Below are 11,877 nucleotides of genomic sequence, written 5' to 3'. Positions count from 1 at the left end.
TACTACGTTAGGTCTTAGGGACACAATAGTGTGTAGAAGGGGAAACTGTTGTTGCCCTCACATGGGAAGTAGCATCAGTTACAAATGTATATGGATAAATATGTGGTGATAATATCCTAGCTCAACATAGAAAGAAGTTAACTCGTTATTAACCTAACAGTTCTGTAATGTGTGTGTGTGTATGTGTGTGTGTGTGTGTGTGTGTCTGTGCATGTGTATGTCTTTCTCTTTTCTTTTTGTTGAGTGTAAGTGGAGAAGATAGCTAACATTGAGTTCTGATGTGGCCATGGTACTTTCTACCCACATTCTTTCTTTTAATCATGGAATTCTCCACCCCAGCCCCCACCCCGTAGATGTCGGAGCAAGACAACATTGTTACGACTCAGACTGTCGTTGGGAGGGTGAAGAAATGATTGCTTGCCTTATGAGAGTTTGGGGGCAGAAATATGCCACAGACTCTTATCTAAAGCCATCAGATTTAGTGGCTGTGAAAGCACTGAAGTCAGATATTTACATTTTTTACAGCAACGAGAGAAAATTTCCCCTTTCCTCTGCAGAAGTCAGGACTAGATCTCAGAAATAGAAATGTGTCCTCCTAAATGCGTGCCCACCCCCGTGGTTGACAAACAACGGATTTCCCAAGATAGCTGCCACACGCTCGGGTTCTAATCTCTGTGTTGCTTCCCCGCCGGAATGTCTAAGTCCTTACCGAATATGCCCAGTCATACTTTCTGAACTTTTGAGCAAACACCGTCCGGCTTCTTGTGCTTTCCTCAAAGACCCCAGGAGGGAGAGAGGACACAGGCCGGGGCGAAGCGCCCCTGCGCGGGGGATTCCTGCCACTCCGCGCCACCCTGCGGCGCAAACGCGCTTCCCAGCTGCCGGTCCCATCCGCTGCTGGCACGCTGAATAAGGAGCCGCGCTATTTTTGCCTCCCCGGCTGCAATCCTTTATTTTTACATGCAAGAAGGAAATAAATAAGGGATTAAGAAGGAAATGCATGGCCTTAGTTTATCCCGAGCAGGAAGGGGTTGGAATAGGAGCGGGTAGGTGAAGTCTGGGGTGGTGGAAAAGGCAGGAGGATTTCGACTGGTGGTTCTCTCCCGATCATCCCTGTCTCTGGCCTGGACGCCCCCGCACTCTCTTTCTGCCCCTCTGGCTTATCGGTGACTGCCAGATCCCCCTCCACCGCCCCCGTCTTTGGAGGTACCACCGTCACCTCTGATGGTGCCTGGGCTGCTGCATCACTCTGCTGCTTTTCCCCGTTCCCCGCCTCCCACCAAAGCATGCGCAGTGCGTTCCGGGCAACAGCAGCAGCAGCACAGCATCCAAGCAGCAGAATCAGCATCCGAAGCCCCGCTCGGGCGCGCTCTCGGGTGGAGGGGGGGCGGTGCGCACGCCCGCTCCGCGCGTCCCCGCACCGCTCGCTCCCGCGCGGCGCCTCAGCATCCTCAGGCCCGGCGGCAACCCCCGCAGTCGCTGAAGCGGCCGCGCCCGCCGCGGGAGGGAGTAGCCGCTGGGGAGGCTCCAAGTTGGCGGACCCCTCGACTCCTCTGCGGTCCGCCCAGGGAGTGGCTGCGAGGCGAGGCGAGCCGGGACAGGGGGCGCCGCCCAGCCCCGAGCCCCGAGCCCCGAGCCCCGAGCCCCGAGCCTGGAGCCCCCTATCCTCCGCGGCACCATGCGCGCCGAGCCGGCGTGACCGGCTCCGCCCGCAGCCGCCCCGCAGCCAGCCCGGCGCCCTCGCAGGCCACACTGAGCGGCGCCCGGGAGCTATGAGCCATGAAGCCGCCCGGCAGCAGCTCCCGGCGGCCGCCCCTGGCCGGCTGCAGCCTTGCCGGCGCTTCCTGCGGCCCCCAACGCGGCCCCGCCGGCCCGGTGCCTGCCAGCGCCCCGGCCCGCACGCCGCCCTGCCGCCTGCTCCTCGTCCTTCTCCTGCTGCCTCCGCTCGCCGCCTCGTCCCGGCCCCGCGCCTGGGGGGCTGCTGCGCCCAGCGGTGGGTATGGCCCCGTGCCCTCTGCCTTGGCTTTCCCGCGGGGCCCTGCGGGGGAAAGGGCGCGCGGGTCCGTGCGCTCCGGGCTTGTCCCCGGCTCGGCCTTTCCGTCCCTCCCTGCCTGCCTTTCCACCCTTCTCGTTCCCAGACCCTTGTTCATTCCAGCTCACTTTTGGAAGTCCATTTCTGTTGCATTTACTAAAAACCCATTCCAATTCTTGTTGGTTCCACTGGGAGGTGTTTAGTGGATCCTGGGTCCCTCAGCGATCTCTGTGCAACTTGCGGAGGGGAAAGCAGAGGATGGGAAATACAGCGAGGGAGCAAGTTGCTACTGGCGTGGTGGAGCCTTAATAGAATGCGGGGAGGATGTAGTCATAATAGTGGCAATGGGCTGTTTCCTCAAATTTGCTATCGGGCGTATTCAGTGCGGTTGGAATTAAGGTGGGGGGAGGCACACTCCGGGGACCAAAGAATTAAGGTGCCGAAGACATACTTCGTGCACGACCTTTGGTTGTGATTTCTCAAAGTGCTTGTCATTATAAGGAACAGTTAATATAATACAATCTTCAATACACATTGATGATTGGCAATTATCACTAAAAGCAGAAAGCTAGCTTTGTCAGGAAAATAAAAAGAAATTGGAAAGCTGCCAGCATCTGCATCCCTACATGGAAAAGAATGTTTGCTCATCTCAAAGTTAAAAGATAAGGGAACTGTCCATTTTGTTAAAAGTGTCAAGTACTGAATACATTCGGTTTCCATGAATTCAGTACTCAAGTTATCTCAGCGTTCTTAGCTCTCGGATGGGATGCCACTAGAGAGAGTAGAGTTGTGCTTCTGTGGACTTAGAGAAGGGGTGGAGATCGGGGGCAGAACCCCTGAACATGTTCATTTAATGACTCTTCTTCCCTCGAATTCATTCTACCCCCTCCCCCAAACACTTAAATTATAGATTTGAGTCTGACTAGAAAATGTATATGTAAGACATAAATCAAAATTAAGAGTGCACAGTTGTATAAGCCTTACTGGCTATTTATTAACCTCTCCAGGCCATTTTATTGTTGAAATAACTTGCTTTACTGTAGCTGTACTTCTTCACTACGTATAAAGAGAAAACTTTGTGTTTGCAATTAAAGGAAAAATGCATTTTAGTGCTTATATATTTATGGGGTAAATATGTGTGTTTGTGTATGTTTGTTTCCTGCCTCCCCCGCCCCCCCCCCCCCACCAGCTCCGCATTGGAATGAAACTGCAGAAAAAAATTTGGGAGTCCTGGCAAATGAAGACAATACATTGCAACAGAATAGCAGCAGTAATAGCAGTTACAGCAATGCAAAGCAGAAAGAAATCACACTGCCTTCAAGACTCATATATTACATCAACCAAGACTCGGAAAGCCCTTATCATGTTCTTGACACAAAAGCAAGACACCAGCAAAAACATAATAAGGTAGGCAGGAGGCTGGCTTTGCAAAAGTAACTATCATGAAGAGTTTTCCTTTGATTTGATTTTCTGCCAGAATCTGATTTAACAAATTTTACTGCAGCATTTTATTAAGAAAGCAATTAACATGCTAGGAGAGAAACTGGAAGGAATTAACTTGGGATCTACTGGGATAGGACTGTTTCTGTTCTCTGACTAAAGTGGAACTAGAATTTTCTGATACCTGAAATGATATCTATGTACCTTTCAGGTACATGTAGAACGTAACAGTAGTTAAGTGAACGTGTTTTTGATTCTGACTTGTTTCTGTGAGGCTTTATGTAAGGGTGCAGTATTCTGCCTTGATATAAAACTGCCTCCCAAGATATAAAAACCGCTTTCAATCTACACGTGTAAGATTGCTTCAAGAAGCTATTTGGCTGCAGTGTCTCCATCAGTCTTTCCACTTAGAAATTGAAAGTTTAAACAGTCTCTTTCTTTCTTTAATTGATCAGTAGGAGGAAAAATATTTTTTCTGTTGTATTTTCCATAGGTAAACAATTTGACATTTAAAAAGATTATGGTGAGTATACACAAATTATTTGCATAATATGAAGATCAATTTTGGTTGACATAGTTCTTCAGTACTTAATCTGCATTGATTATGAGCAGTTGCTTTACTTTCAGGTTAGTTCAGAAAGTGGGACTGATACTTACAAAGGTTTCAGTGGAAGACAAATGTGCTTAATATCTAAAGAGTTTAAGGGATCTTTTTCTCTGCTCACTATCCTTTACTTGAATTAATATTATTTTGGACCCCAAGCAGATTTACACAATGGGTTATCTGTGCCTCTGTTGTTTATTGGGAGCAGAAATTAGAGTCTATATGTTAAATGTTTCATTTTGACCTATGTTTGTTCAGGTGAGAACAGTTAACTGTCTAAATATCTAGAATTTAAGAAAGTATCTGCAGTTTACATTATTGATTTTATTAGTTTTCTAAAATATAGGTGAGTGGTTAACAGTGTTTATTCCCATTTTACAAATGGGGAGCTAGAAATTTAAGGCTTTTGGGTGATTTTCCTAATATTGTAAAGCGGCTAATATAAAATTCAGGTGACCTGAATGTTTAAGTTTTACTATTTTTTACAAGTTAGGTCTCTGAGAAAGTGCTTCCTTCACATTGAATATTACTGGAGAGGTGAACTTTCTTTCACATTATTTTGAAGTGGCTGCTACCCACCATGGCTGAGATAAATGGGTCTCTGTTCCAGGCCAGCCCTTTTCCCCATACGCTCCTATATAACTGAATGGGCTGACTACTAGGTCATGTCTAACTCATTTGTCTTATCGATAGGAGAAATGGGTGTTGTCTTTAAAGTAGAGAAATCCAAGGCCCTTTTGATAAAATGCATTGAGACTTTTATACCTTTTCTTATGAATGGGACCTTCTAGAGTTAAGTGGTTAGTTCTCAAACTCCAGCACCTTTGCTTATGGTGCTGGAGGAAGGAGAAACAGCTGCCTCAAAGCCTGTTTCAAAGAATGCTCAAGCCCTCCTCAGCAGAGACTTGAGATTTCATTGGAACTTTTTAGTAACTCAGATGTTGGAGGCTATGACTAATGCTTGCCTTATAATTTAACCTTATGTGGCTGTTTTCTTTGGTGGGATGTGGTTTGACTGTAATATACCTGACTTCCTATGATAATAAGGTTTGTTAAACCTGTCCCCACCACTTACCTAGAGGAATAGACTTCTCACTGTGGATCACCTGCTTGCCCTTGGAATGATTCTATGTCTCACCCTCCCCCCTACGCTCAATCGTAGTTGTAGTTTTTTTTTTTTTTTTAAATACTGTACTTTGAAAAGAATGTTCATATGGAAATCATATTTGAAAGCATTTTTCTTATTAGTTTAACTCGATGAACATTTGTTGCACCTTTCTCATGTGCAAAGCAGTATGCTAACTATTCAAAGATAAGGTTAAAAGGATGAAAAGACATGATCCATCCCCCAGGAGATGGGAAAATGAGATGAGCAAGGTTCTAAAAGTGCTCCCGTATGGGTATAGACAGTGTTGTTTGGTGTGTACCCTGAAATTTCCCTTAATGTTCTGTGAGCTCCCTTTTACTTCTGTTTTTAGGCATCCCTTGAAGTAGTTGATAAAAAGTGTTCCATTTGCTTTCTGCTGTATCTTAGGATGACTTGCTTAATAACAGCGATGAGAGATACTTGCCAGTTCTGCTGCTTTAGAAATGTTTCAGTAAGAATAGAATTTCATTTCTGCTTTCATATAAAGAAGTTTTGATTTTAGTATCTCTGTTATGTACCTTTTTTCCCCTCCCCTGATTTCATTGCACTGAAGCACATTTTTAATGAAAGCCTTAGAAATGCTGAATCACTGTGCCTTTCTCATGGATCCCTAGGCTGGGGGTAGAGGTGGAAATGGAAATTCTCAAATATAGGTTGCAAGGCCAAGTTTCACATTTATGTCTGAAGAAATTTCATAAATGTTCAGTGTTGCTTAGTCTTTATTACTGTACAGCTATGAAAGTTAACATGTTTACGAACTCTTCCAGAATTTGTGAGTGTAAAAGCAGATTGTGCAAACCGCCTCTTTACATACTAATGCTTCTGAATGCCTTAATATTTCTTTGTCAAAGAATGTTGAAAAATCTTTTTTATCTCCGTAGAGTGATGTATAACTAGTTGTCCAAATGCCATTTTTGAAAGTGTAAGTGGCACTCCTAATAATTATGCCAGGATAGTAGGCATAAACCAAGGTAGTCCAGAGCAGGCAGGGAGTTTTGACACGTTGGATCTAAGTGCTATATTCCTTGATTTTTGGTGCTTACCAGAATTCAAGATTCTTTAAAGACAGTTTTATTTTCTGACAATTTAGTATAAATTCTTTCTTACTAGCTAGGAAGTCAGTGTCCTGCCATGTAGCAGTATTAGGGTTTGAAATGGAAAAATTTAATTTCGCTTTGTGTGATATTATAAAATATATTTGGTAATTATCCTGTTTCCTGGTACACAGCTTTGAAGACCCTTGGAATCTCCAGAGTGATGAGTGTCTTTCATATGCCAATGAGATGACAGGTGGCTGGGGGTCCCTAGATAGCTTCAGGATGGGAGCTGGTCACCAGAAAGACCAGCACATTATCAGAGGTTTGGGACTTTCAGCCCTCCATCTCAAAGAGGGAGGCAGAAGGTTAAGTTGATCACCAATAGCCAGTGATTTAATCAGTCACGTCTACATAAGGAAGCATCCATAAACACCCAAAAGATTGGGTTCTGAAAACTTTTGGATAGCTGAACGTGTGGAACTTCCTGGAGGGTGGAGTTCCTGGGGAGGGCATTGAAGATCTTTGCCCTATGTGTCTCTTCCATCTGGCTGCTCATCTGTATTCTTTGAAATATCTGTTATTACATAGTAAGTGTAAGTAACGTATTTCCTGAGTTCTGTAACCGATCTAGCAATTATGGGGATTTTTGCTACCCCAGTTTATAGCTGGTCTGCCAGGAGCACAGGCCTCCATGTGGGGCTTGAGATTGGCATCTGAAGTGGGCATCTGTAGGCTTGTGGGACCAGGCCTTCAACCAGTGGATCTGACACTGTCTCCAGACGAAGAGGTCAGAATTGAATTGAATTAGAGGACAACGAGGTGGTATCTGATGAAGAATGTGCAGAATTACTTGGTATGTGGGAAAAACGCTCGCATACATCAGATGTTAGAAGTGTTGGTCTGAGTGTTGTATGAGACTAGAGAAGTTCTTACTTTGTTATCAAGATCAATCTTTTTCACTTGTAGAGACTTTTATGGGCATAAATGGAATTGTATGATTACTAAATATAAGCATTTTGTTAACCACTAATGCAATATATTAATAAAATGGACCATGCATTTAAAAAGCAGGAGAAATACTAGATTCATTCATTTATTTTGAGATAATCCTATGTGGTCTGTTCCTAGGAAGGTTAAGGAAGCTTTTCATGGAACTTTAGTCAAAAAATACTTATCCTATTGGGTGCGGTGGCTCGTGCCTGTAATTCCAGCACTTTGGGAGGCCAAGGTGGATGGATCATCTGAGGTCAGGAGTTCGAGACCAGCCTGCTCAACATGGTGAAACCCCATCTCTACTAAAAATACAAAAATCAGCCATGCGCAGTGGCACATGCCTGTAATCACAGCTACTCAGAAGGCTGAGGCACAAGAGTTGTTCGATCCTGGGAAGTGGAGGTTGCAGTCAGCGCCACTGCACTCCAGCCTGGGTGACAGAATGAGACTCTATCTCAAAACAAAAAGTGAAAAAACTGCTTGTCCTGTATCATATTCCCTTAGAATTTTCTTCTCTTCTGGTTGAGAAGGGATTGTGAAGACGCACGATGCGTAGCAGTGGAGCTTGGGGAAAGCTGCCTGTAGTTGGCCCGTGTGCGGCTCAGTCTTTTGTTGCTTTCTCTGCTACCCACCACTCCAGTTGAAGAGAACAGAGAGAAGTTTAAGTGAATTTAGATCTTGATAATTATTTTTATTTCATTTTCTATTTTAGGACAAGACTGGTTCCACATTTCTGGACTTTCCAGAAGCCAGTTTTTCCGTTGTTGTTGGTATGGGACAACAGAAAGAGGAGCATGGGACGAAGAGTCCCACCTGTCTCTGCCATGAGGTGTTAGCACACTTTTTTACGATTCTGGAACATATATTTTTATGACCTTTATTATAAGGAATTAATTAAAAAATCAATAGAAAGTTTTATACTGTGGAATGTTGGGAAAAGATTTCCCTTCTGGAAATTTCTTTAACAAGCCCAGATTTTAGTAAAGAGCTGTTTGTATAACCTTATGGTATATACCATGGACATACCTTGCTTTTCCCTAGCTTAAACGAATTTGATTGTTTGACAAGTCAGTATTGTCACAGGGCCATTTCTCAGATTTGATTGAGGGGCAACTGTTACATTATATGGTAATGCAAACCTTTGTACTGATCTTAACAGCCTTCCCAAGTTTTCCAAGTCTTCCTAAGCAGTCATTACAAAATTGTAATATATAGAATTCAGGCTTGTAATGATTTCACTTTTAATACTTGACATGTAGTAGGCCTTCTGTTGAATGAATTGATGATTGAACACTCATGTTAGAGTATAGTGGTTTTCCATGGAATTTATGTTATAATCAAACTAAAATTCAAAAGGACTTTCAAAATACCATTAAGTATTTTTGGCACTGTGCTGGATCAGTAGGAGAGATAATTTTGGTCTTGAGTTTTTAGCACTGCATAAATCACACTAACTATATGCCGATACTACTTAAAGTAGCAAAAATACTTATATCAATAATTCTTAGATAATGTCTCTCACTGCTGCCCGTCGTTAATGTGATAATCAGTAGCTGACTCTCTGGCAGTTTCTGTTATTGTTATGGTGGAGCAAGATGTGTCTTTCTACTCAAATAATTTCCAATAAATCCGATCTACACATGGTGGGTGGTCAGTTTTGTTTGATTCAGCAAACATTTATTAAATGCCTCTTTTGAATCGGGCAGTGCTAGACGGTGGGGAAAATGAAGAAGACTAACACTTAGTCCCTACCTTTGCTCACTGATGGAGTGTCAGCATCAAGGCAGCTGCTAATGTGTGGTTTGTGTTAGTGCAGTTACTAGTGGAAGGAACAGAAGGCTGTAGGTATCCAAAGGAGAGAATAATCATTGTCTAGGGAAGTCAAAGAAAACCTCATAGAAGAAGAAACAATTGAGCTGGTCCTAAAGATCAATTAGGAGATAAGTTTGTGCAGAAGGCAGAGAAAGGAAGCTCCACAGAATTGGCAGAGCAGAGGCTCCAGGTGCAAAGGCCTGACTTGCTTGGGTAGTAGCAGGGTTTTTGAGTGGTGATTGCAAGAAGGGAAAACGCAAGTGTAGGAAACTTAAAGATGGGGTCTCGCTCTGTCACCCAGGCAGCAGTGCAATGGCACGACCTTGGCTCACTGCAGTCTTTGCTTTTTGGGTTCAAGTCATTCTCCCACATCAGCCTCCTAGGTAGCTAGGACTGCAGGCCTTTGCCACCATGTCTGGGTAATTTTTCTGTTTCAAGTAGACATGGGGTTTTACCATGTTGACCAGGCTAGTCTTGAACGCCTGACCTCAGGTGATCCACCCACCTCGGCCTCTCAAAGTGCTGGGATTACAGGTGTGAGCCATCGTGCATGGCCTAGTATAACATTTGTTACCAATTTTTGAATATCCTACTCAGTTCCTCTAGGAACCCGTGACATAGACGTTTACAGATGTAGCAGTTGAGATTTATAGTTAATATCTTCAATAAGGACAAACAGCTGGTAAGTGGCAGAGAGAGTCAGGATTTGAACCCAGGTCTTTACTTTGTAGAGTCATTCTGGGGAGAGGTATGATGTATTGGGAGTGGCAGGAAGTAAAAGTTGAAGGTTGTGAAGACTGTGAAGATATGAGGGCTCTGGATTTATTTCATATCAAATTGTAAGTCCTGGGAAGTCAAGAGGTGAGTGCATATTGATTGAGCATAGGTGAGTGCCAGTTATGTGACTCCCCAGTGAGCTTTACTTTTAGTAGGAAGAGACAGACTGTAACATGCCCACTGCAGCAGTGACAACCACACGAAAATTTTAGGTATTGACAAGTGCTGGCAGAAGATAAAAAAAGATATGATATGGTAGAGAGTGGTGGGTGTGATGATTTCTCTTGAAGAATCAGAGATTGGGCTTACAGCCCTGGGTGGGAGTAATTCACCTAGGGAGTAACCCACCTACAGGTGAGGTGTGGCTCCTCTTTAGATAGGATGGCACATGCTGTTTACTGCAGTGCCCTCACTCTTGTTGCTAACATGAACCCATCTGCATTTCCGGTCCCTTTGGGCATTTGAATTTGAACCCTTGTCTTTGATTCTTCTCTTCCATAAAGTCCGGACCATTTTTGGACGTTTTGTCCTGGTTTGGTCCAGCCATTATCATGCTTTCCAGAAGCCTATGGCTGAGCTGTGCTGTTGAAAGTCTTGGTTCAGTGTGTGTTCCTAAATAATGCTTTTTGCTCACAGGTTGACTATGTAACTACTAGTATCATTCTGTCTTAACTTATTCAGGCTTTGTTAACAGGATGGACCACTATCCTTCTCTTTACAGCTGGTCAAAAAATAACCCAGGAGGCCAGGTGCAGTCGCTCACACCTGTCGTCTAAGCATTTCGGGAGGCTGAGGTGAGAGGATCACTTAAGGCTAGGTGTTTGAGAGCAGCTCAGGCAACAGAACCAGACCCCATGTCTACAATAAGTTTAAAAAATTAAAAAGAAAAAGTAACCCAGGAGCATTTGCTCAGTGGTGATACCCAGGGTTGGTGGCATCACCCAGTGTGAAGGTAAATCATGTAGGAAAAGAGCTCTCCTTCCTGCCTTCCTCATCTTTCTCAGCCATATCCCTCTGTTTTTCTAGCCATCTAGGAGTGAACCTTGGGAGTCATCTTTGACTCCTCTCTCTCCTGCCTATAAATAGTCACCGATTAAGTCTTGACATTTCTCCCATGACTCCATACCTCCCCGCTTCTCTGCATTGTGTTCTTGTCATCGCTTCTGGTTTCTCTCTCTGTCAATCCGTCAGTCCCACTGCTGACAGATTAATCTTCATGGAATACTTATTTCATCATGTGACTCCCTTTATCCACATTCAACAAGCATAATTTCAGCTAGATAAATTTTCCTCATGGAGCAAGGGAGAGGATGTAAAATTCTCTTGAGGAGAACGGCTGCTTTCCTTCTTAATGCCACACATTTGCTGTTCCCTTCTCCTTTCAGCATTTTTCCAGGCCTGTTTACCCAAAGGTCAGACCATAGCAGGAGATAATTTTGTATGATTCTATTAATTGCTGTCCAAACTCTGGGGCTAGTTATGGGAAACCCTTGTGACCAGTGGCAGGAACCAAATCTGTCAGTAATGTGTTCTTAGGCTTTTAAGTCCAAATTCTGTTAAATTCCTGCTTCAGAACATCATGTCATCTCCATCTTTAAGATCTGAGTAATTAATTGCTCCTAGAGTATGCATTTTTTAAATGAAAATATTTTATTCCTTTCAAGAATTACACAATTATAAGGCTTTATTCATACAATGTATTCAGTTCACAATTGATATGGGCACCCTTTAACCTTATGAAAGACTCATTCATCATGTAATTCATTCATTCAGAATCTACTGAGTGAATTTTCAATTTTAAAAGGGAGTCTTTGTATTTAGAATTTGTATAAATTCAGTATGATTTTAATTAGATTTAATGGTAGACATACTATTATAAAAAGGCTAGATCCAGTTATTACGTTTTACTCAGAATAATGAGAAATTAAAAACATTTAGGTTAATTCATGGCCAATTTGAATAAAACTTTTGCTTTCTATAAAGTGAGATGAGAGGTTCAATCTCCATCAAAGGGCACCCCAGGCTGGGACAGATG

The 11,877-nt window shown here is 43.5% G+C and overlaps 1 protein-coding gene across 4 annotated transcripts in view; it reads left to right on the top strand.

Annotated features, from left to right (window-relative positions):
* The first annotated feature begins 1,447 nt into the window (after positions 1-1,447).
* Positions 1,448-11,877, top strand: part of ADAM23 (ADAM metallopeptidase domain 23) — a 167,295-nt gene continuing 156,865 nt past the window's right edge. For 2 of the 4 annotated variants that reach the window (XM_003925736.4, XM_074399167.1), the window contains exons 1-2: positions 1,448-1,993; positions 3,222-3,439. In XM_003925736.4, the coding sequence (XP_003925785.2) occupies positions 1,780-1,993; positions 3,222-3,439 (432 nt within the window). In that variant the 5' untranslated portion in view covers positions 1,448-1,779. The remainder of the gene's footprint in view (positions 1,994-3,221; positions 3,440-11,877) is intronic. The other 2 variants (XM_074399168.1, XM_039470105.2) reach the window with 1 other exon arrangement.

Source organism: Saimiri boliviensis, chromosome 5, assembly GCF_048565385.1.
Source record: "Saimiri boliviensis isolate mSaiBol1 chromosome 5, mSaiBol1.pri, whole genome shotgun sequence".
Classification (NCBI taxonomy): domain Eukaryota; kingdom Metazoa; phylum Chordata; class Mammalia; order Primates; family Cebidae; genus Saimiri; species Saimiri boliviensis.
Note: the sequence above shows the minus strand (reverse complement) of the source record. Positions and strands in the feature narration are given on the sequence as shown.